Consider the following 25692-nt stretch of genomic DNA (forward strand, 5'->3'; position numbering starts at 1 on the left):
CAAAGCCTCTTCCCGCGCCTCCTCTGTCTGTCTCCCCAATACAGACTCTGCGCTCTGACCCCAAGGACTGCCAAAATGACCGCCACAAAATACAGGAAGTCTCGCCTTCGCCCAGTGCGCCCTCCCGGAAATGCCGAAAGTCTGGATGTTCATTGGGTGTTCTTCGCCGCCGCTCAGCGCATAGCTTTCTGGGTAATGGAGTTCCCGCCGGCACACAGGCCCGCAGGAGCGGCGCCTTTGCTGGAATCTCCCAGGGAAAGGGTCAAGCAATGCCACGGGGCTGCTCAGAGCTGAAGGCCTTGTTCTTCTAGGTCGGAGAGAAGCTTCGCTTCCTCTCAAAGGGGCGAAGGCCAATTTCTGGGGAGCCCGAAGTGCATTTAGAAATCCTTCAATGCTATTGATCTCTGAAGTGTTTAGAAATTCGGATTCCATGCGAACATTGTCTGGTAGATGTGAACATTGTCTGGTAGATGCAAGTGATTATACATTATCCTATTGTCCTGTAAATGCACGCAGACTGAGGCATTAAAGTCATTTTTGTGAGCTTTAGTACGTTTTGTCTGGGAATTTAAAGAAAAGGAAAAAATCACCTGGGCCACAGTAGACAAGATAGAGGAGGCATATTGGACGGCTCTGACGAAGCCGGATGTGGTGGGATCCGGGCCTCTCCTTCCTGGTAGTCAATGATTAATGATTATGCCCAACTCAGTGAGAAACACCGTCTTATCCATAAAACATTAAATCATTTTATCTAAAAAACATAAATCTGTTTAACACATGCACATTCCTTTTTGTACTACACAGCTGACAGTTTCTCTTGTATGAAATATAACATTGGCTATTGTTTATTAAGGAGTACTACTCTCTGTACATTTATAAAATAGAAAGTTGTTGATAAACAAAATTTAACTGACTACATGTTAAAGATCTAAATGTGTGTATTGAATGATTTATGAATTTGGCAGCATCATATGTAACAAGTAGAGAGGAGCTTCAAAGCTCCACAGAAAGAGAAAGATTTTTAAAGGCAACACAGGGAAGTCATAAACACAAAAAAGGATTATTTCACATAAGTTCATCTCCCTTTGGAGAAAAAAGTTCTTTTGAGGTGGGTTACCTCATCTTCCTTTGAGAAATAGAGAAGGCCCATGTGACAGGTGGTCCAATTGGTACCGACCTCACAATTCCACACTTACTGCTTCTGATTACATTTCTGGGGAAGGTTATAACTGCAGCTATGTTAGGTATTAAGTCTTGGTGTTAGCAGGAGTGACTCCACTTAGAGGCTGTTGTTTCTGGTTTAGCAAAGTGAAAAGTCTGATAATTCTATCTTGTGGAGAAAAGCAATGTTTATGCCATAGTAACTTTTATGAATTCTGTCTGCACATGAATGCATCTCTCTGTGTTTGCCTGTGTATTCATATATATATATATATATATTCCATTTTTTTGTTTGTTTAGTAAAAGGGAATTCAAAATTTGTGTATAGATCTGTTGTTTGCTTATTTAGCAAGGGTTGTTCTTATTTACTATTATATCCCCAATTCTAGCAGAATAATTTGGACCGACAATCATGTAATTTAAAAAATTAAAAATACAAATTAATATTGATCCAACTGGAGAAATCAGAAGACTTATAGCTATTTGAACTAGATTAGGAAACTTTTTTTCCTGGTTCAGAAATCACGGAAGAACTTAGAGACATGGGTGTCACTGCTGATGAACACAAAGGAAAGCAGGTAAAGTGATGCTATTAGCACAGACATGTCCATTAGCCACTGTTTTGGATTCACAATAAGAGTAATGCAAAGACTCAAAATGGAAGAGAGACAATAAAAGTAGACAAAGGAGCTCACTAGAATCAGGGTGGTGTGCGTGTCTGTAGCCTCATGGGAAGGTCTGGGGGAGAGTCTGTTGCTGTGAATGTGTTGGACTTGTTCCTTGTGCCTGTGCAGGAAAAGGACCATGTACCCACTAGTCCAGATCATGAAGCCCAAACATATAACATCCGTGTAAGATAATATAATTACACGTAATAAGCTGATAAATTTATCAGGCATGAGTGGGGAGCAGTATCCATAATTTGTTTTTACACTTATATTTTTGCTACTTCTTGGGCCAATTACTCTAATAGGAATACAGACATTTACCAAGAGTTGTAGGATCCAGAAAAGAAAACTACAGAAACCAATACACTTTGTGGATCGAATTCTGAAGTCCACCCATAAAGAGGTTCTGGGGCAAAACTTAATGGCCTGGAAACCACTCAGAAGACTGGTAGAGCTGAGAGAAACCCCTCTGGCCAGTTTGTGTAAATAGAAGACAAGTTTACATCCAGCATCATCCAGGAAATATTTCAATCCAAAAGCTGCCATTGTCTGTGGGATCCCTATGGAAAAGAGAGACAAGTTGTTGGCTAAGGCCAGTGGTTGATAATCTGATCTGTGGATCTCAACTTCTATCCAGTCAACAAAGTGAAGTTTAAAAGACAAAAGAGGGAGGAGTTTCCCAGGATCACAACTCCAGTCTGAGTGAGGAAGATGATTTCCATTTCCAGGTTGACATGCCTTTAACTTTCTTCTTCTTTATTTTTTTTTTAATTTATGTTTGGCTGCGTTGGGTCTTCGGTGGGCTTTCTCTAGTTGTAGTGAGCGGGAGCTACTCTGCTGTGGCGTGCGGGCTTCTCATTGCAGAGCCTTCTCTTGTTGCAGAGCATGGGCTGTAGGTGTGCGGACTTCAGTAGTTGTGGTACGCAGGCTCAGTAGTGTGGCACGCAGGCTCAGTAGTGTGGCACACGGGCTTAGTTGCTCCACGGCATGTGGGATCTTCCCGGACCAGGGCTCGAACTTGTGTCCCCTGCATTGGCAGGTGGATTCTTAACTACTGCACCACCAGGGAAGTCCAACCCTTCACTTTCATATCTAGGAGATATTGATTTTAATTTGAGATAGAAATAAATGAATAAATGCTAGAAAGATAAATGAACATAAATGTGTCACCTTCTTCTGCTCAGCTGTATCTACTGCTAAACATAGTACATGATTTCCTCTCTTTTGGTAACACGTTTTCTTAATTTAACTTGATTATAGGAGTACATACTTATGGGTGCAGTGGTTATTAATAAAAGTCTTGAGATGGAATTCATACAAGTGTTCATATGAAGGGGTATTTGAATAAAGGATGCACCATTCACAGAACATATTTTCCTACAGCCATGAACTGAATGAAGATCATTTTCCTCCATGTATGAAATTATCTTCAGGATATATTCTTAAGTGAGAAAAGGCAAGTGGGTTAAAAGATGTTTAGTATTCTACAATTATTCTTATGATTGTGAAGGAATAAGAATATAAATAATGTAGATAAATACACATTTTCTGTCTACCTATCTATCTATACAATTACATTAAAAACAATTAAAGAATGAACTATAACCTTCAATAAGTAATGATATAGACGGGCAGAGATTAAACAATGTGGAGGGACGAATAGAAACTAGATATATCTGAATTAATTTACCTCAATTATAATTTTGACTTTGGGGTAAATATAAATATTTTACTTATTTATTAAACTATATTATATCAAAATAAAATTAAAACAATCAATCAAATTTAATGACAAAAGTAAAACAAATATATAAATCTCTTTGTGTAATAAAGTTGTAGTCTATCCATACAAAATAGTAATACTTAAAGTACTTTTTTTATTTTTGGCCGCACTGCACTGCTTTCAGGATCTTAGTTCCCCGACCAGGCATCCAACCTGGGCCCCTGGCAGTGGAAGCACAGAGTCCTGACCACAGGACCGCCAGGGAATTCCCCAAGTACATTTTTAAAAACAGTTTTGACTGTACATTTGTACTGAAACATATCTGTGGAAAATCCTTACGGAGATTTAAAAAATTTACTCATGTTTATATTTCAAGAAAATATTTATATTTAAAATTAATAAGTACATTATACAAGAGATTCGTCACAGTTTGATCAAAAGTTAGAAAAATTGAAAGGAAACAATTTAAGGAAAAATTATATCATTTTAAACTTGTTTGGAAGAATGAACTTAAACTTGATCTGTATTTGTTTAAACCATGTTTAAACCATATATGTATATTGTATCTCCTCTCATTAAAGGGATCTACAGATGATAGCCCTGTTCTGAGTAATTACCATCCAAATTACTCAGGCTGTGTTCTCCAAATGCACTTTCTCATGAAAGAAAATAGCATCTTTAAAAAATTTGCCAATTCCAGATCCAGTGCAGGAAATGTTCAAGATGGAACATCTATTCAATCCAGGACACAAGGACAGTCTACCACACAACTGGGGTCACGTGAGAATGAGGATGCCACAGGATTCAACTTGAAAAGCATCCCCCTCCACAGTTATGGTACAAATTAAATCTCAAAGAAAATTACCTGGACAAGTTTTAAATGCATCAAGTACTTTAAGTAACCACATGCTCGTAATGCTACAAAGCCAGAGTCAGAAACCTTTCAGAAAGTTAAGGAATTGACTATTTATTCTGGAAACATAAAAATAAAGGGAAATATGAATGATTTCTACTGTCTTTCCAGTACAGACTATTTCAAGGTAATCAAATAGAGGATGCAGAAAAGTTTTTTTAGAAGGATTCTAAGTGAAAATACAAAAATTGTAATAGAATATTAACATTCTGCTTCCTCTAGTATAGTAGTGGATCTACAGAATGATCATCAGTGACAGCTGCAACCAACCGATGACAGGCTGTGGGAAACTGATATTGGGGCACATGGTTGTGCTGATCAATCCTCATGATCAATCCTCATGTCACAGAAAGGGTTAAATACAGCCTGTCATAATGGCTCTCCATTGTAGGCAATGAGAAGGACATTGTACCACCTGGGAACTATCCTTGACAAAAATATGAACAAACATTAGACCACCCTTTGGAGCAAATTATGCATTTATTGGCCATTTGGAAGAAGGTGTTAGACAATATAAAACAGCTGCAATTAGATAGTAGAATGATGGAAATGATCGTGTACAAATGATCCATTTTCTTCTCCACGAAAAAAAAGTTTTGAAGGAGAGAGAAATATTAATTACAACTGGTCTAAAAGACAAAATGACTGGATCGTGATTCAAATGATCTAAAAAGGAAATTTTTTGGGGGGAGGAAATTTGTTATGCGTAAACTCTGACCATGTGTTTGATGTCACTGTTATTTTTGTAGGTGTGAAATGCACATACATGCTCTGCTCATGAATGAATTCCATGTTTAAGAGATACATTCATGATTATATACTTTTAATTTTTTTGAAAACTATTTTCTTTCTTTTTTAAAATTAATTAGTTTATTTATTTTTGGCTGCGTTGGGTCCTGGTTCCTGCACGCTGGTTTTCTCTAGTTGCCGGGAGCAGAGGCTACTCTTTGTTGCAGTGTGCGGGTTTCACATTGCGGTGGCTTCTCTTGTTGCCGAGCACAGGCTCTAGGTGTGCGGGCTTCAGTAGTTGTGGCTCATGGGCTCTAGAGCACAGGCTCAGTAGTTGTGGCGCAGGGACTTAATTGCTCCACGGCATGTGGGATCGTCCCGGACCAGGGCTCGAACCCGTGTCCCCTGATTGGCAGGCAGATTCTTAACCACTGCACCAAAAGGGAAGCCCCCATTTAGATCTTTAACATGTAGTCAGTTAAATTTTGTTTATCAACAACTTTCTATTTTATAAATGTACAGAGAGTAGTACTCCTTAATAAACAATAGCCAATGTTATATTTCATACAAGAGAAACTGTCAGCTGTGTAGTACAAAAAGGAATGTGCATGTGTTAAACAGATTTATGTTTTTTAGATAAAATGATTTAATGTTTTATGGATAAGACGGTGTTTCTCACTGAGTTGGGCATAATCATTAATCATTGACTACCAGGAAGGAGAGGCCCGGATCCCACCACATCCGGCTTCGTCAGAGCCGTCCAATATGCCTCCTCTATCTTGTCTACTGTGGCCCAGGTGATTTTTTCCTTTTCTTTAAATTCCCAGACAAAACGTACTAAAGCTCACAAAAATGACTTTAATGCCTCAGTCTGCGTGCATTTACAGGACAATAGGATAATGTATAATCACTTGCATCTACCAGACAATGTTCACATCTACCAGACAATGTTCGCATGGAATCCGAATTTCTAAACACTTCAGAGATCAATAGCATTGAAGGATTTCTAAATGCACTTCGGGCTCCCCAGAAATTGGCCTTCGCCCCTTTGAGAGGAAGCGAAGCTTCTCTCCGACCTAGAAGAACAAGGCCTTCAGCTCTGAGCAGCCCCGTGGCATTGCTTGACCCTTTCCCTGGGAGATTCCAGCAAAGGCGCCGCTCCTGCGGGCCTGTGTGCCGGCGGGAACTCCATTACCCAGAAAGCTATGCGCTGAGCGGCAGCGAAGAACACCCAATGAACATCCAGACTTTCGGCATTTCCGGGAGGGCGCACTGGGCGAAGGCGAGACTTCCTGTATTTTGTGGCGGTCATTTTGGCAGTCCTTGGGGTCAGAGCGCAGAGTCTGTATTGGGGAGACAGACAGAGGAGGCGCGGGAAGAGGCTTTGTCCCCAGTGACTAGAGGCGGTTCTATAGTCGGGCACATCGCCGCTTGCGGGGCCGGTCTGGAGACGTTGGTGCCCGGTCCGTTCGGGACGCTCGGCTGTCCCCTCTCTGCCCCGGCTTGTGGCTCAGGTGGCGGCGGCGGCGCCGAGGGACCCGCCTCAGGTAAACGCTCGTTCTGCGGGTCCTCACCGCCCTCGCCCCACCAGACACTAAAGCCCCGAGTGCGGGGCGCCTGCTCTCGTGCCCGCAGCCCAGGCCCCGGTGTCCAGGACGGTGAGGTGGCCGTGTGTGGGGCCCTGTTTCTGACAGACGGTGTGATGGCGCGTGGCAGAGGGTCACAGGTGGAGGCACCGGCAGGTGCAAAGGCTGGGAGGTCGGATTGAGCCGGGAGGATTGGGGAAAACTGGGGTCCGTGTTGCTTCTGCAGGGAACAAAGTGTGGGTAGAGTCGCACCTGCAGTGACAGGCTGAGGAGTTGTACCTTCCTTCTTAGGGCTCTTGGAGCCATGGAAATTTTTGCGTAAAAGGGACATGATCTAAGTTAAGTTTGAAAAAATCCCCAGAGTCTGTTCAGTGGAAGCACAAATTGTAGGGCTGCTGAGGACATTGCGGCAGAGGGTGTTTGGGGTTTTTTCCCCAAGGACACAAAACTGCTGAGAGTCAATACAGAGGTTAGATGGTCGGTCCGAGATTACCTGGCTCTGGTGACTCCCAGGGGTGCAGGGAAGGCCTGAGCCCCTGGTAGGATGCCATGCTCACATCCCTCTAAGACCTGCCTCTTCCCACAGGTTTCCATGGCTGCGGAAGTGCTTTTGGAACCTAATCAGGTAAGTGGCGGTTTCGTCCTCCCTCACTGGTCCCAACCCCTATTTTCTCCAAATTTGTGGTGTCATGAGACTTGTCACCTGCCATTTTCCCAACCTTTGGGTGTGGGGACCTTAGAGAATACTAGCTCAGGGTCCTGAGTTGAGTCCAGGGGTTTGATGGAGGGGTTCCCATTTCAGGCCACCAATGGAAAGAGATGTAGAAGCTTATCACTAAAACGGGAAGTGCTTGGAGGTGAGGCTAAGCTGGTTTAGGGAATTGCAGGTCTCCTTCCTTTCTGGTGAGAACAAACTGGGTGTGGGGAGTAAGAGTCAGACTTGGAATGACTGCCTGTGAGGTTAGGCATCTGTTCTGCAGGCAGTGGGAGGTCTGGATCAGATGAGGGAGGTGTACGCATCTAGGTCTTAACAGGCCCCATGTGGTTGCAGAGTGGACAGCAGAGTGAACACAGTGCTGGGAGTATGAGAAGACAGCAGACACCAATGGCACCAGGATCTGGGATCTCCTCTGAGATCTTAGGAGGAGGATGGACATGGGGTAGATGTGTGAGGAGATAGATTGTGGGTCTTCAGGAGTGAGGCTGTTGATGATTTCATCTGTCTCTGTCCTAGCAGGGAAGTGTGACCTTTGAGGATGTGGCCCTGTATTTCTCCTGGGAGGAATGGGCTCTCCTTGATGAGGCTCAGAGATGCCTGTACCACGATGTGATGCTGGAGAATTTTGCACTTACATCTTCATTGGGTAAGCTCTTACACCTGCCCCTATGCCCTGGGCAAGGCTTGGCCTTCCTCTTTTCTCCAGGGTCAAGTATGTCTCCATCTAAACCATGGGTACTGCTTCCTTTTCCAGTTGCCTGGGTATGTGCTGTGGTTCAAGGGTGGAGCTGAGTGCATGTCTACTTCTCATCCTTATCACTCCAGCACCTCCTGCCCCGAAGCTTCACAGGGAAGGATTAGGTATCGCTGTTCTTTAGGTCAGCCTAATGGATCCCACCTGTCATGCCCTCTCTCTCGCTGGGTGACTGTCTAGTTCCATGGCACCCTAGTATTGCTCCCTTCCTGTACCTCACATTTATTTGTTCCTGACTGTGCCTGGAAGTGTAGTCACTTATATAGTCACTGCTTACACAAATTTTCTTGAGAGGTCTTTTGCTAAGATTCTTTTTTCTTTATTTTAGTTGTGGCAATTTTGCAAAACAAAATATTTACCACTTCTAAGTGGCATTTAGTAATTCTCATTGTACAACCATCACAATCATGCATCCACAGAAGTTTTTCATCTTGTAAAGTTCAACTCTGTACCCATTAAACAGTAACTTCCCCCATCCACTCACAACCACCATTCTACTTTCTCTATCTGAGTTTGACTATTCTGAGTGTCATGTATTGGCAGAATCATCAGCAGTTTTTTTTTTTTTTGGTCTGGCTTTTTTGACTTAGCATAATATCTTAAAGGTTCATCTGTGTTGTAGTATGTGTCAGAATTTCCTTTCTTTTTAAGGCTGAATAATATTCTATTTTATGAATGTAGCACATTTTGTTTACTATTAATCTATGGGGGACACTTGAGTGCTTCTACATTTTGGCTCTTGTGTATAATGCTGTTATGAACATGGGTGTGCAGATATTTAGTGTCCCTGCTTCAATTTTTTTGGGTATATACGGAAAATTGGAATTGCTTCATCTTATGTTAAATCTGTCTTTAATAGAATTAAAATTACAGCTGCACAAAGGTTCCAATTTCTCCCATCCTTGCCAACACTTCTGTTTTTTTGGGTGATAACCATCCTAATTGGTATGAAGTGGTAGCATAGTTGGGTTTTTTTGTTTGTTTTGTTTTTGTTTTTTTTAAACAGGCATGTTCTTTTATTTATTTATTTATTTTTGGCTGCATTTTGTCTTCGTTGCTGGGCGCGGGCTTTCTGTAGTTGTGGCAAGTGGGGGCTACTCTTCGTTGTGGTACGCGGGCTTCTCATTGTAGTGGCTTCTCTTGTTGCAGAGCATGGACTCTAGGTGCACGGGCTTCAGTAGTTGTGGCATGTGGGCTCAGTAGTTGTGGCTCACGGGCTCTAGAGCCCAAGCTCAAGAGTTGTGGTGCACAGGCTTAGTTGCTTCGCAGCCTGTGGGATCTTGCCGGATCAGGGATCACATCCATGTCCCCTGCATTGACAGGCAAATTCTTAACCACTGCACCACCAGGGAAGTCCCAGTATCATAGTGTTTCAATTTGCATTTCCCTAACAGTTGGTGATGTTGAGCATCTTTTTGTGTGCTTATTACCCTTTTGTATATCTTTGTTGGAGTAATGTCTGTTGAAGTCTTTTCCCAATTTTTTTTTTTTTTTTTTTTTGCGGTACGCGGGCCTCTCACTGTTGTGGCCTCTCCCGTTGCAGAGCACAGGCTCCAGACGCGCAGGCTCAGCGGCCATGGCTCACGGGCGCAGCCGCTCTGCGGCATGTGGGTTCTTCCCGGACCAGGGCACGAACCCGTGTCCCCTGCATTGGCAGGTGGACTCTCAACCACTGACCCACGAGGGAAGCCCTTTTCCCAACTTTTGAATCAAGTTGCTTGATGTTTTTGTTTTTGAATTTTAGGAATTCTCTATATATTCTGGATATTAATTTTTTATCAGATATTTGACTTGTAAATATTATCTCCCATTATGTAAGTTGCCTTTTTACTATTTTCTTAGCATCGTTTGATGTACCGAAGTTTTTCATTTTGATGAAGTCCAGTTTGTTTTCCTTTTGTTCCTTGTGCCTTTGATGTCATTTCCAAGGAATCACTGCCAAATGCAATGTCATGAAGTTTTCCTCTGATTTCTTTGAAGCATTTTATATTTGTAGCTCTTAAGTTTATATCTTTGATCCATTTTGAGTTAATTTATGTACCTGGTGTCCATCTAATTTCATTCTTATGCATGTGGTATTCAGTTTTCCCAGCATCATGTGTTGAAAAGCCTGTCCTTCCCTGTCGAATGGTCTTGGCCTCGTTTTTGAAAACCATTTAACCATATATGTGAGAGTTTATTTCTGAGCTCTTTATTCTGTGCCATTGGTCTGTATGTCTGCCTTGATTCCAGTATCACACTGTTTTGATTACTGTAGCTTCACACTGATAACTTGAAATTTAGAATTGTGACTCCTCCAACTTTGTTCTTCTTTTTCAAGATTGTTTTGGCTGTTTGTTGTCATTTGAGATCGCATATGAATTTTAGGATGAATTTTTATATTACTGCAGAAAACATCATTAGAATTTTGATAGGGATTGCATTGAGTCTGTAGATGGCTTGGGGGTCATATCGACATCTTCACAATATTAAGTTTTCCAATTTATGAGCATAGAAGTCTTTCCATTTACTGTCTTTAATTTTTTTTAGCAGTGTTTTATACTTTTTAGTGTACAAGTCTTACTTCCTTAGTTAAGTTTATTTCTAAGTACTTTATTCTTTTGATAGATAGTTTTATAAGTGGAGTTTTTTCTTAGTTTCCTGTTCAGATTGTTCATTGTTAGTGTGTAGAAGTACAACTGTGGAAAACTGCTGCCATGTCCTGCCTGCCGTCTGCCGCACATGGTGGGTAGTTGATCCAGGACCTTGCTTCATACGTGTGGAGGGAAGCCCTTCCCCTGAAGTTAGTTATGACTTACAGCAATTGGGTAAACTACACCTGTGTGTAGAATTGAAACATTTTTCTTTTCTCCCTGCCTGGTGCCTCCAGAAATTGGGGACTCTTGGGTTCTGAACAGCCTTATCAGGGGAATGGAAAAGGCTGACTCCTGGCATGTGCAGGAATCTCAATATTTTGGGAACTTCTAGAAGAGAAAAATCCACCAAGGCATAATCTGGTGGCATGCCTTTGGCATGGCTTTCCTGGCCTTGAGAGGCCTTTTGGGAATTCATTCTGACACTCCTTCTGAAGAATTCCACCACAACTAGTTTGGAGGAGCCTAAGTGGTCAATTGACCACACTTGTTTTACAAACAGATTAGTTTCGATTTGGCTGTTTGGTGGAGATGAGGGTAATTTCAAGGAGAAAAAAGGCTATGTTTTAGTGGATATTAAATTCTAGTTCTGTTAATTGAGGTTTGTATTTATGAAAGTTATTATGTTAGCCATACTTTTGCCCTGATGTTCTGGATGGAAAGAAACTTATCTAGTGAAATTGCCACAGAGTGTGTGACAGTGTGACTGTGTCACATTAAGTGTGACACTGCTTGCTTTAAGTCTGCTACTAAAAGCACATGTACAATGCTTGTGTGACAATTGGGTATAAGAAATATATGGTCTAGGGCTTCCCTGGTGGCACAGTGGTTAAGAATCCACCTGCCAGTGCAGCGGACATGGGTTCGAGCCCTGGACCAGGAAGATCCCACATGCCATGCAACAACTAAACACGTGCACCACAACTACTGAAGCCCACGTGCCTAGAGCCCATGCTCTGTAACAAGAGAAGCCACCAAATGAGAAGCCCACGCACCACAATGAAGAGTAGCCCCTGCTCACTGCAACTAGAGAAAGCCCATGTGCAGCAACAAAGACCCAATGTAGCCAAAAATAAATAAATCAATTTATTTAAAAAAAAGAAAGAAAGAAGTATATGGCCTATAAAGTGTTTGCCCATTAACATTCCTCTGAGCCTGTTCATGAGATCTGATTGGTTTTCCCCCACCTTGTATAACTAGGCAAATATAAAGGAGGCCTAGCACTGAGGGACATGATCTGAACCTGGGGTAGGAGCCAGCACCCCAGCCTAGAGGGACAGATATTTTAGTCATCAATGTTTTCTACTGAGAGATTTGCAATCAGAAGGGGAAATGATGGGAAAAATCTCCATGTGTTGAGGTATAGGGGAGTCATTCTGGCTTAACTTAAATTTTACTGATCAGAGCAGCCTATTTGTGATCTTTCAGACATGCGTTGTACATCTGCTTTGGCCATTGAGGAAGGGAATGTGTTTGAAAGTCAAAATGGAGTAACTTGTTCAGACATCCAAGGTGAAACTAAGGGGCCGTTGTATACATGATTTTAGTCACGTTCTTGTGTTATTGAAAGTTGAGTTTTTGAACTGTTTTACAGACTAGGAGAAAAACCACAGGCAAGTGTGTTATCTCAGAATGTGGTTACTGCTTGTGTTTTGCTTAATTGTCATAATCTCCCCTGTGTTGTGCCTGTTAGATGTCTTAAATTTCATCTCTAGCCTGAAGGAGGAAATCTATTCCACGACTGAGCAGCAACACTGGCCTCACTGTGAAGTGAGTCTAATTGCTGGGTCTCCAGCGAGATGTGATTGTCAACCTTCTCTGGACTTCCATGAAAAATTGACCTGGCTACTATGACTATTTGGGGACTACTGACAATGGGGGAGAAAGACTCTCACCATATTTTTGTCCCGCATGCCAGTACATCAGAAGGAGCCCTGTTGAACTAAGATCTCACATGCTTTATGGCACAGCCAAAAATTTAAAAAAAGAAAAAAAAAAGAAGGACCCCGTTGGTAAACGTTACTATACAGCTGACTGCCCATGAGCCTCCCTTGGCTATGCTGTGTGGAATGGAATAGGCTGGCTTCTGGACACATAAGTCCAACTAGTGGGATTAATTCTTTTTTGTTTGGAAGGATCTAATGGGTCCAACCTTAATGGCACTCAACCTAGCATGGGGAGACAGATCTGTAGTGCGACTGCTGACCATTGGCCAGGTCACCAGAATGTTTCTTTAAAATCCGGACCTCCCCATGGGGGTAGCTCTGGGTTTGTGAAAACCCAGGGTGGCCTTACCTTCCTTATAACTGGACAGGGCACTCTTACTATTGACTCTCTTTCCATTGACCTTGTAAGATCTTGGCTCCAAAATTTGCCCACATCCTGGCAAATGACTCTTCTGAGCATAGTAGGTATCTTGATACTCTGAGGCTGCTGCTGTCTGTATTGTATTTGTGGTATCTGGTTGCAGTGCCCCCTACATACTTGACCCCAGGGATATTGCGGAAGAGGGTAGACCAAGATTGTAAGGGTCGTGCAGTGTGTGTAGGGGTAGAGTGTATGGTCAGGCCACTCAAGATGGCTGTTCTCTTGCTCTCTGTACATCCCCTGCCCGACCATTGCCTGCTTCATCTATACCCTACGCACATGACTGACCTTCCTACTCACTTGCCCCAGGCCCCAGCTAGTGATCATTCTTATCAAAGGGGTGGTGAGGGGTTTGCCTCTCTACTGGTTTCCCTGGTAACTAATAAGCCCACCTGATGCCAGTTCCCCTATAACTGGTAATCTTCTGTTCCCCCGGGAGCAAGGACTGTTGTCATGTCCTGCCCATTGTCTGCTGTACAGGGTGGGGTGTCACGTCAGGACCTTTCTTCAGATTTGTAAGCTCCCCCATCCATTAAACCATTGATGTCTCTGTTGCTGGGAGGAAAAAAAAAAAAACACAACTGTTTAATTCTTTTTTTTTTTTTTTTGCCACACTGCCTGGCTTGGAGGATCTTAGTTCCGGTCTGGGAGTGAACCCAGACCTTGGCAGTGAAAGCTCTGAGTCCTAACTACTGGACCACTAGGGAATTCCCACAACTGTTTAATTTGTATGCTCTTCCTTTGCTGAATTCATTTATTCTAACAGTTTTGTGGTGGAATCTTTAAAATTTCATGAGCTATGGATGCCTTTTGTCTTTCCTGCCTAATGCTCTGTCTAGAATTTCCAGCACTATGTTGAATAGTAGTGGTGGAAGCTGGTGTCCTTTTCTTGTTTTTGATATTGTAGGAATACTTTTCAGTCTTTTACCGTTGAGTACAATATTTGTCATGGGTTTTAAATCCTTTGCTTTTATTATGTTAAGCTAGTTTCCTTCTATTGATAGTTTGTTGAGTATTTTATCATGAAAGGGTATTAAATTTTGTCATGTGGTTTTTGTGCATTGATTGAGGTGGTATGATTTTTTCCTCATTCTGTTAATGTGATATATTACACTGAATTTTGTATCTGTTTTAAAAATATTTATTTACTTATTTATTGGCTGCATCAGATCTTAGTTGCAGCACGCAGGATCTTCCTTGCAGCATATATGATCTTTCATTGTGGTGCATGCTTCGTTGTGGCGTGCAGGCTCAGTAGTTGTGGCTTAAGGGCTTTAGTTGCCCAGCGACATGTAGGATCTTAGTTCCCTGACCAGGGATCGAACCCATGTCCCCTGCATTGGAAGGTGGATTCTTAACCACTGGAACACCAGGGAAACCCCTGAATTATTTATGTTGAACCATCCTGGCAAGTTGTGTCTTGTAGAAAGCATATAGTTGGATTATGTTCTTTTATCCATTCTGCCAGTTTCTCTTTTGCTTAGAAATTTTATTCCATTGACATTTAGAATAATTACTAATGAGGGGGGAATTACTTCTGTCATTTTGCTATTTGTTTTCTACATGTCTTTTGGTCTCTTTTGTCCCTTGTTTCCTCATTACTGTTTTTTGTGTTCCACTTGTGTTTTGGTAGTAAAATGTTTACATTTTTTGTCGTTTCCTTTGTGTACTTTCTATAGCTATTTTTTTCTTTGTAGTTACCATGGAAATTACATTTACCATGCCAAAATTATAACACATTATTTGAATTTATACCCTTTTAGCTTCAACGATATTTTAACAAGGGTGAAAGGGGGTGGAGGGATAAACTGTTGGTTTGTATGTCCCATGAATTTTTTTGTTGTTGAAGAATGGGTGTTTGTGTCTTACATTGTGGTAACTTGAGGTTCAATTCTCCCTCTTCCTAGGGTTTGCTGGGATCTGTTTGTTTGTCTTTCTGTTTGTTTATTTAATGGCTATAGGGTGTCTCCAACCTGGAGATCAGTCTGAGGTATAAAGTTAAGGTCTACTCAGATTTTTTCTTACCCAGATATGCATGGTGACTTTGTAAATTCCCCTGCATATATGATTGATTTTGAGTGCCTTAGTCCTTGAATTTCTGCCTATCAAAATGGGACTAAGAGAAAAATGATGTGAGGGGGGTGGACGGAATAGACACCTGCCCTTTAAATCCCCTGTGAAATTGCTTCAGCTAGTGAGGGGAGGGCCTTTGCAACATTGGTAGTGTGGTTTCCAACAATGGCTGCCCAACTCTGTAGCACTACCATCATTAGAAGCAGCAAAAAGAGCACAGATTTCTGATATTTGGAGGACAGATGCCTTATTGCCCAACCTGGCTCCTAGAAGCTTCTCCAGGAACACGTACATGGTGCCTGCCCCAGGGCTCAGAGTTAGGGGAGTTGGAGAATGAAAACCATTACCATGCTAAGAGCTGAAAGTGATCAAAATTAAAGCAGTTTAGCATTGCAGAGTGGTTACATCAGATTGATTCTACCAGTATAGTTGTCCAGAAGGGAAGACACATTGCTGGTTCTTACTTTTCTGCTCTCTTACCTCTGTCTGTCCTTAGGAACTTTTTTGTAGTATTTAAATAGCTTTCTGGTGGTCTATTGTGTGCTGAGTTGTCTGGAACAGTATTGGCTACTGACTTGTCCTGTCATTCCCTTAGGAATTGGGTACTCTTGGTCTCATGCAGATCCTCAGATGAGGCTACAGAAAATGTCCTCTGCTTCACAGGATGGACATGACTCCATTCTCAACAAGATGGGCTCAGAGCAGGCCTGACACAGATGAATGGCATTTGAGAGAGGACATCACTTCAGGGCTTTGTCAAAATCATACAAAGAACCTGTCCTGTTTAATTGTGTTTTGGTGCCATTGCTAGTGGCCACACCTCACTTCTACCTTCCCTTCTCCATTCTTAACATTTTGCTGACTTGTCATTTCTACTAGTCATTTTTATTCTGACTCCAGCTGAGAGCTACTCCCCACCTCTCTGGACTGCTTACCTCACTTATTCCTCACACTGTTCCCTCCTTAGTGCATTCCCACTTTGTAGTGTCCTAAAGTGTGCAAGTGTCTAATTATCCTTAAGCATTTTTTACCTTTGTTCCAGTCAGATTTTTCTGGGACTGGACTGGACTTCTGCACAGCATCCCGTTGTCAGCAGATATAATCCTGCTAAAAGCCATTAGCAGAAGAATGAGCTGTAGGGCATGCCTTTCTCCCTGGGCCACACCCTTTACTCATGTCCTGTGCCTGGGGAGGTCCACACCATCCTGTGAACTTAGGGAACCAGTGGGGCACAGCAGCTGCTTCCTCAAGCTGACCCCAACTTTCTTTTCCTGAAAAGAGTTTCATGGACTGATTCTTTGATGCATCAATTTACATTTGTGATTGTTTTGCCCCCTCTCAATATGGTTAACGTGTACTTCACCATCACTTTTTCAGGCTGTTGGCATGAAGTGGAAGATAAGGAAACATCTCCTGAACAGAGCATTTCTGTAGAAGGAGTGTCACAGATCAGAACTCTTAAAGCAATTTCATCTCCCCAGAAGGCCCAGCCCTTTGAGATGTGGGGCCCAATCTTGAGAGATATTTTGCACTTGCCTGAGCACCAGGGAATGCATCTTGGGCAGAAACCATACACATATGGGAAACAATTTTATTTCACTGCCAACCTTCAGCAGTACCAGGGGCAGCACATTGGAAAGATACCCATCAGAAGTTCTGCAGACCAAGACTTGTATGTAAAGAGTTGCACAACCCACTTGTCAGGGAAATCCATTATCTGTATGGAGATTGCGAAGGACTTCTTAGCCAGCATGGGATTTTTCCATCAACAGGTCATTCACACTGAGGAGAAGCCGAACAACAGTAATGAGTGTGAGGCTGTCTTTCACAGTGGAAAAAAGCATCAGAACTGGGGAGAAGGCAAAAAAGCCCTCAACTGCACAGACACACTTGTTGAGGACCAAGGAGTCCTCACTAGAGAAGGGCTTTATGAGTGCAGCAAATGTGGAAAAGCGTGTACCCGAAGATGTAACCTCATTCAGCACCAGAAAGTCCACACTGGAGAAAGGCCTTACGAATGCCATGAATGTGGAAAATTCTTTACCTACCTTTCCAGCTTCATTATACATCAGAGAGTTCACACTGGAGAAAGGCCTTATGAGTGCAGTGAATGTGGGAAATCCTTTAGCCAGAGCTATAGCCTCAATAGCCATAGGAAAGTTCACACAGGAGAAAAACCTTATGAGTGCAGGGAATGTGGGAAGTCTTTTAGTCAAAGATCTAACCTCATTCAACATCAGAGAGTTCACACTGGAGAAAGGCCTTATGAGTGCAGTGAATGTGGGAAATCCTTTAGCCAAAACTTTAGTCTCATTTACCACCGGAGAGTTCACACTGGAGAACGGCCTCATCAGTGTGGTGAATGTGGGAAATCCTTTAGCCGAAGCTCCAGCCTCATTCACCACAGGAGACTTCATACTGGAGAAAGGCCTTATGAGTGCAGTAAATGTGGGAAATCCTTTAAGCAAAGCTCCAGCTTTAGTTCACATCGGAAAGTCCACACAGGAGAAAGGCCCTATGAGTGTGAGGACTGTGGAAAATCATTTAGCCATAGTTCCAACCTCAAGAACCACTGGAGAGTTCACACTGGAGAAAGGCCTATTGAGTGCAATGAATGTGGGAAATCGTTTAGCTGCAAATCTAACCTCGTTAAACACCTGAGAGTCCACACAGGAGAAAGGCCGTATGAGTGTGGGGACTGTGGAAAATCCTTTAGCCAAAGTTCCAGCCTCATCCAGCACCAGAGAGTTCACACTGGAAAAAGGTCCTGAGTGCAGTGAATGTTGGAAAAAATTCTCAGCTGCAAATATAACCTCATTCAACACGAGAGACTTCACACTAGTGAAGGGCCATAGATAGCTGGGATGTGCAGTTTCCTTCTAGTGTAATTACAGTGGAGGAGAGAAGTTGTGAGGGAGCCATTTACCTGAATTAAAGCCCATACATCCAAAAATCTGCAGTGGGGAGTGTTATGTAGGAATCCTTAAGGAGCTGTGTTATACTTTATTTCCTGCCAGGCTCTTTCTAGCTTTATGTCACTGCCAGTATGACAGAATTCATTTCACCTGTGTTACCCAGCAGGTTCACACAATGTGCAAAAGTTATCTCCCAACATATTCAGGGAAGTTGACTTCTGTCCCATTCCTGTTTGTGGGGTAAGTAATGAGTAGTCTTAGCTCTTGTGGGATCCTCATTCCCTTCCCATTTCCAAAGTAGGGCCTGGACCCGATCCAGTTTGGGCCCAGTGGACCCAGTCTGAGTTCTATTTGTGACTTGCCAGGAAGGACTGCATTTTCAGGGACATGTTTGTTTATGGTGACATTTCTTTTGGATTTTCCCAGCCTCTGAGTCACAAAGCTGGGAATTGCAAGCCTCCTATTGCTCTGCATTTTGCAATAATAAAGGCATTAATGTTTAAGCCACCTTTGGTGTTGGAGTTCCATTCACTCTGTGAGGTGATCTGAAAACAACTGGGCTCTACCAGCATTAAGGACTGCACAGCTCTCATGGTGGGAGGGGGGGTCCCATGCTTTGTGTGCCTCACATGTCAGTATGATTAAGAATATAGCTCTTGGGCTTCCCTTGTGGTGCAGTGGTTGACAGTCCACCTGCCGATGCAGGTGACTCGGGTTCGTGCCCTTGTCTGGGAGGATCCCACATGCCACGGAGCAGCTAGGCCCGTGAGCCATGGCCGCTGAGCCTGCGCGTCTGGAGCCTGTGCTCCACAATGGGAGAGGCCACAGTGGTGAGAGGCCCGTGTACCACACACACACACACACACACACTATATATATATATATATCTTTCTGGTTTTGGTCTAAGGTAAATATATTGTTGCCCAGGGTCTCCTAGAAAAGGCTGCAGGGTTTTAGGGTCCTAATTTGTGGACTGGGTATCAGGATTTTTTGTGGGCTCAGAAAACACCCTGAGGAGCCAGGAAGTTATGACAGCCTTCAGTGCTTCTGATAACAACACAAATTTTTTTTCTTATTCACAGTAAATATCACATAATGCTCAGCAGTTATCCTGCAAAAGAACCACATGCCATGATCCCCAGAGTTCACTAGATAATGCCACTGTGAGACTAGGGCCAGAGGGAACCATCTTGGTAAAGAAACCCTGGAGTGGAGGAGAGTGCAGTGGAGTAGATGGAGTGTGCCCCTTCTAAAATTGCATCAACAAATGCTCCATTGACTCTGACTGTGCAGTATCAGTGGGCACAGATGACCAGAAATTCTCACAACCTCCAGGCAAGTGTATCTTTTTTAGCTGAGGTGCTTGTGAAAGAAAATAAGCTATTGTTTTTCTGGATTCCTATAGCCTTTCTGGGATGTTCACCTAAAGGCCATTGCTACAGAGGCAGAGAAACAGAAAAAGGAAATCCCTTAGTCCAGGGTTCCCTAACCCACTGGCCCTGGACCAGCAGGCACTGATTCGCGGCCTGTTAGGAAGCGGGTCGCACATCAGGAGCTGAGTGGCGGGCGAGCGAGTGAAGCTTCATCTGCTGCTCCCCATTGCTCACGTTACCTCCTGAACTATCACCCTCCACCCCCCACCCCCCACCCCCCCTCCCCTGTATGTTGAAAAATTGTCTTCCACAAAACCGGTCCCTGATGCCAAAAAGGTTGGGGACCACTGCCTTAGTCCACAGTGTGGCTCTGTGACCAGCCAGCATTCCTGTTAACTCAGGTGGGAAGGAATCTATTAGTCATCAGTAGTTGCTACCACTAAAGCAAGGCTGTTCCTCCAAGGTCATCAGAAAAGTGAGGCAATATAGGATTGCTAGGCCTGATTTTTGTTTGTTTGTTAGTTTTTGTTTTTTGGCTGTGCCATGCAGCTTTTGGGATCTTAGTTCCCTGACCAGGGATTGAACCCAGGCCATGGCAGTGAACCACTGGACCTGCCAGGGAAATTCCCCAGACCTGAGTTTTTGAAAAAAGTGAGAGATCTAGATTTTTCTTTTGAACAATTTTGTGAATTTTTATTCAGGTATAGTTGACATGTGATATGCTGTATCTATTTGAAGTGTATAAATTTTTACATATAGAACCACAAAATCTCATCATAATCATGATAATGAACATGTCTATCATCTCCAGTTTACCTCATGCCATTTTATAATGTCCTTCCTCTCCCCCACCCACAGATCACCATTCATTTACTTTTATTTATAGTAGATTAGTTTGTATTTTCTAGAATTTTATATGATTTTATTAATGAAATGTTTACTTTTTTTTCCTGGTTTCATTCATGATTAATAAATATTTTGAGATTCTTCAGTGATCCGTATATAAGCAGTTCATTTTTTTTATTGCTGAGTAGTTTCTTTCCTATACTTATAGTATTTGTTTATCCATTTGTCTGGTTATGGTTATTTGGGTTATTTCCAGTTTTGGCTATTGTAAATAAAGGTGCTAGAACATTTGTGTGCAATTCTATATGTATGTATGTATTTTCACTTGCCTTGTGTTAGTAACTCAGGGTGTAATGCCTGACTCATCGAATAGGTGAATGGTTAACTTATGAAACTGCCAAACTGTGACCTGAAATTGTTGTTTGCTTTTACATACCCACCAGGAGCATGCAAAATGCTTCCACATTCTTGCCAATACTGGTATGGTCGGTCTTTTGAATTTCCTTAAATTTTGAATTTAAGCAACCAGTAGTTTTAATTGCATTATTTTCCATTTGTATATCTTCTTGGTAAAATGTCTGTTCATATCTTTTGACTATTTTTCTTTTCATTAACAATTAAATAGCTTATTTTTATTCTCAATTTTTTGCGTGCTACATACAATGTAATTACCACAAAAACCATGTATATACCTTAAATTTAATCTGCATTGTTCACATATTCTTTTTTTTTTTTCTGCAGTATGCAGGCCTCTCACTGTTGTGGCCTCTCCCATTGTGGAGCACAGGCTCCGGATGCACAGGCTCAGCGGCCATGGCTCATGGGCCCAGCCACTCTGCGGCATGTGGGATCTTTCCAGACTGGGGTATGAACCTGTGTCCCCTGCATCAGCAGATGGACTCCCAACCACTGCACCACCAGGGAAGCCCTATTCATATATTCTTAAATCTTGACTTTGAATAATATACTGAAGTCCTGGTTTGTAGTATTTTCCAGTTCGCCTGATACAAATACTGCCACCACGGACAATTTCAAACTAGGAAACCGATGAAACAATGATTGTTAATCAGCAAGAACTTGCCCACCCTTCTTTGGGACCCACACTTGACCAACCTAACTTAAAAGCTGAGTCTTAATGCAGGCAGACATCTCCAATGAAGACTGTAAAATGGCACTATGAAATCATTATGATTTTAATTGTATTTCTCTCAGGATACTTTTTCTTTTAAAATTAATTTATTAATTTTTTGGCTGCGTTGGTCTTCCATTGCTGTGCCCGGGCTTTCTCTAGTTGCGGCGAGCAGGGTCTACTCTTTGTTGCAGTGTGCGGGCTTATTATTGTGGTGGCTTCTCTTGTTGCGGAGTGCGGGCTATAGGCATGTGGGCTTCAGTAGTTGTGGCACGCAGGCTGTAGAGTGCAGGCTCAGTTGTTGTGGTGCACAGGTTTAGTTGCTCTGCTGCATGTGGGATCTTCCCAGACCAGGGCTCGGACCCGTGTCCCTGCATTGGCAGGCAGATTCTTAACCACTGCACCACCAGGGAAGCCCCATCCCTCAGGATTCTTGATGTTGAAGTTTCTTTTTTTTTCTCAAAAAATGCTCTTTATTCATTCACATATATTATTGCATTTAATGCTCACTTCACACCCATGAACAGAGGAAGCAGAAAGATAATTCCTTCACAGACGAAGAGTTTGAGATGCATAATAAAGTCCTTCTTCCCAATTAACAGCGAGTGAGCAGAAGATCAAAAACCACCTCTGCTTTCAGCTCTCCAACTTCACCCTTCTTTCTTGAAGACAATGGAGTGTTCAGCCCTCATTTTCACATATGTTTATTGTTATTAAAAATATTTTTAGCAAACAAACTTGAAGTATAACCAAAAATCCATACTTCAAAATGTATACAAATTATATTTACATATAATTTTTCACATTAACTCATTCAAAGTGTATCTATTATATTACAGGTGTTGGTTGAAACATCTAGGCATCTTAGCATTTTATCTTCATATCATGCAAACTAAGTCCTAACCAGGACTTAGTTGTGTCCTGTCTGGTTAAATTTCTATTCCTATTTTTTGCCTACTTTTATTTTGTGAGGTTTGCCTATTTTCTCTTTTTTTTGACAAATAGGAGAGCAGGGAAACAACAAAGACATCTGTGAGATTTCACTCATTCACCAATAATGTGAGTGAATTTTTTCTGAATGTAATTGTAACTGGGAATAGTTTCTCATGTTTTCTTCAATTTTTTTTACTATGCATGACATAATGACCACATACATTATACATGTTTAAGATAAATCTGCATTAGCATATGCTACCTCAGGCCTAAGTCAAAACATTCAATTACACAGTAAATTAAGCCCGGTTTTGTAGTGTTTGCAAATTTCACACCATAGCCAATGTCAAATTGCCAACATAATGTCACCGAACATGGAGTTGGGAAGCATTGCCAGTAGGCCACCATTGTATACTTTTTCCACCTTACAGGTTCAGCAGCAGCAAATAATTTTAAGATTGTAGTTACCATAGTAGAATGATTATAAAGTGACAGCTTTTGCATATATGTTTTATGAATCATTTCATGGGTGTATAATTGACTTAGAATAAATTACAAGTATTTGAAATGTACATTTTGACATTTTGATACTTGTGCACACCCCTGAAATCAGTTTCCTCCTGCCATTTTTAATTCATCCTCAACATTAAAATTGCTGTTGCAAGGGACATTCCTAGTGGTCCAATGTTTAAAAATCCGCCTTCCAATGCAGGGGACCTGGGTTTGATCACTGGTCAGGGAACAAAGACCCCATATGCCGTGGGGCAACTAAGCCCGCGTGCCACAACTACAGAGGAGCCCGGGTGCAGAAACGAAAAATCCTACATGCCACAACTAACACCCTATGCAGCCAAATAAATAAATATTTTTTAAAAATTACTGATGCAAGAATATATTCTACTTTTGTGATGACTATTTTCAAGTGTTTATATAAACGGAATGACTGTTGGATCCTACCCCTATGTTAGATCATTTATCATATCATGCACATTTTTATGCTTGTATAACATCATGTATGTCGTGATTTTTAAATTTATAATTCCAGGTATCATGTCATTGAATACATAATTTCTTAGCATGTATTTCTAAAATAAAAGAGCCTTCACATAACTCTGGTAACTTTATTGCACATGAAAGTGTTCTAAATATTACTGCATATCAGCACAACTGGGAACACAGTGTGTTAGATTTTGAATGCTAACACCCTTCAATGCAGCCTGGACGTACAAGCTCACGTACCACAGCACAAAAGATGTGTGACAGAAATGAAACCTCGGGAAAATAAAATGGGAGGTGCTGACCCAGCATGGCAGGGGTGGCCACACAAACACTCCAGGTAGATTGTGGGACAGGCGTGTTATAGGGATGCTCAACATTCTGGCGTGTGGGCCACACACAATCACACAGTTCTCGTGGATCCATGTGATGAGGTGGGTGCAGACTGGCTTAGAAAGTATAGCCTCTCCCACATCACTGCAAGTTTGATGATGCACTGATGGTGTTCAGTTCAGGGACTGGGTCATCACCTTGTTACAAGCGGGAGATTCACACCTGTGAGCAGCTTTATCAAGCAAAGGACTTGGGGTGGGGTTTTACATGGTTTAGGTGAGGTGTCAGCCTGCATTCAGCCCTTGGCATTTGGATGAATGTTTGTCAAGGGTGAGTCCTGAGGAGTTGTGGGCACGTTCTTGCTGATTAGCAATCATTCGGTGATTTATGTTTTTCTGGTGGGTAGGAGGAGCTGTAAGGAGATGGGTGAGGGGGTTAGGAGGAAGAGCCTTGTTTACAGGGAGAGTGCTGCAGTGGACATTCTTTGTCCTTCAGGGACCCTCACAGGGTTCGAAATACTTACCAGGACAATTTGTACCCAGGCACATTGTGAAGTGGGTTCATGAAGAACATGGACACGACCTTGGAAACAAATCACTGCATATGTCTTATGGTGGAGGTACGTGTCATATTTGGGGCGATGCTGAAGACCCTGTGTGGTTTGTTGTGTTCATGCTGCTGTCCCTGTGAACAATTTCACAAAAGGAAAGGTGTTTGCAGGGAGATGTACACTGGGGGAGGTGGAGCTGGAGGCCCTGGTGTGGATGCAGACGTGAGCTGTGAGTAGTTCATGGTCGGGACACAGCTGATGTATTCTGTGCAGGGAGGTGCAGAAGAGAAGCCAGTGCACCTGTTCAGTGTAGAGGATGCACTCTCATCAAAGGGATGGCAGCTGAATGCCATTCTGGAAGTCCCTCAAACTTTCTGAACTGCAGACCCCTCCTTTCACAAATAGGAAAAATAATAATACATTCCGAGCACTGGGCAGGTTGGGTAGATAAGTGGGGTCATTCACAGGAAAGCCATCAATGTTTGTTCCCAGTGAAAAGATAGTCCTGTCCATTAGCATGGGGTAGAGGGAATGAGAGGGGCTCTTGGGGAGAAGGGTACAGAGGGTGTCAGGTTGGGCAAGGTGTTCTTTGAGTCCTCAAACCTACTTGGGGAGTGAAAGAGGACTACAGTGACCAGACTGCTTGTGACCTGAACCAGGTGACCTAACATTGAATCCCAATTCCTAGTCCATTGCTGGGGGTTCACAAGCAGAGCAGAAGATACCCTGTATGTGGGCCACACTTTCCTCTCAAGAAATGGTCCATTTGCTGCAGGATAAATGCCCCTACATCCTCCCACCCTGTTACCATCTAAACTACAACCCCAGTGCCCTCTGTGACCTTTCTGATTCCTGCTCCATCTGAACTCCCTGGGTCCTCTCCCACAGTTCCTTGGGTAGGAAATGGGACTTTCAAATCCCCTTCACAGCATTTGTTCCCTTTGAGCAGCCACAGCAAGGAGCAGAGTCTGCAGAGTCTAAAGACCTCTTTGTGAATTCTGACTGAGTCCCCTCTGGGGTTGTGACTTTGAGGAAGTCCCCTCTCAGCCCTTCCATTACTTCAGGTCTGAAATGAGGATATTATCAATACCTCCTATGGATTGAGAGGATTGTGGAGGGTACATGTGAGATCCAAGTCCCTCAGTGCCCAGGTGGCTCCCTAGGTGCCCTTTTTGGTGGTGCGTAAGGATCCTCCCAATACTCTGTCCTTGTCTACAGAGAGTAGGTTTATGTTTGACTGAAATGGATTTAACAGTGTTATGGGAAAAATTTATTCTGACACTTGTTAAAAT

General features: G+C 42.6%; 2 protein-coding genes across 3 annotated transcripts; one reads left to right on the forward strand and one right to left on the reverse strand.

The window, feature by feature from the left end:
• Window positions 1–1676: 1676 nt before the first annotated feature.
• On the reverse strand, window positions 1677–4794 carry LOC132510178 (vomeronasal type-1 receptor 1-like). The gene is given in 3 exon segments (XM_060131960.1): window positions 1677–2428; window positions 2431–2567; window positions 4736–4794. Coding segments are annotated over 3 exon segments (948 nt in total).
• A 1712-nt stretch (window positions 4795–6506) lies between these two features.
• Window positions 6507–19072, forward strand: LOC132509719 (zinc finger protein 211-like). 2 transcript variants are annotated; one of them, XM_060131059.1, is made up of 4 exons: window positions 6507–6741; window positions 7367–7405; window positions 8015–8144; window positions 16703–19072. In XM_060131059.1, the coding sequence occupies exons 2-4, from the start codon at window positions 7373–7375 to the stop codon at window positions 18094–18096; spliced, it is 1557 nt and encodes a 518-aa protein (XP_059987042.1). In that variant the 5' UTR covers window positions 6507–6741; window positions 7367–7372; the 3' UTR covers window positions 18097–19072. The 2 variants fall into 2 exon arrangements, with proteins under 2 accessions (XP_059987042.1, XP_059987043.1); XM_060131060.1 differs by having other exon boundaries at window positions 8018–8144.
• Window positions 19073–25692: the final 6620 nt, after the last annotated feature.

This window comes from Lagenorhynchus albirostris, chromosome 19, assembly GCF_949774975.1.
Source record: "Lagenorhynchus albirostris chromosome 19, mLagAlb1.1, whole genome shotgun sequence".
NCBI classification, from domain to species: Eukaryota; Metazoa; Chordata; class Mammalia; order Artiodactyla; family Delphinidae; genus Lagenorhynchus; species Lagenorhynchus albirostris.

Excerpts from the sequence above, each read along its gene's own strand:
- LOC132509719 (XM_060131059.1), top strand. The coding sequence starts at position 7,373 with ATGGCTGCGGAAGTGCTTTTGGAACCTAATCAG. Across the intron at positions 7,406-8,014 it reads TGCTTTTGGAACCTAATCAG|CAGGGAAGTGTGACCTTTGA; the intron begins GTAAGTGGCGGT and ends TCTCTGTCCTAG. Across the intron at positions 8,145-16,702 it reads TGCACTTACATCTTCATTGG|GCTGTTGGCATGAAGTGGAA; the intron begins GTAAGCTCTTAC and ends TCACTTTTTCAG.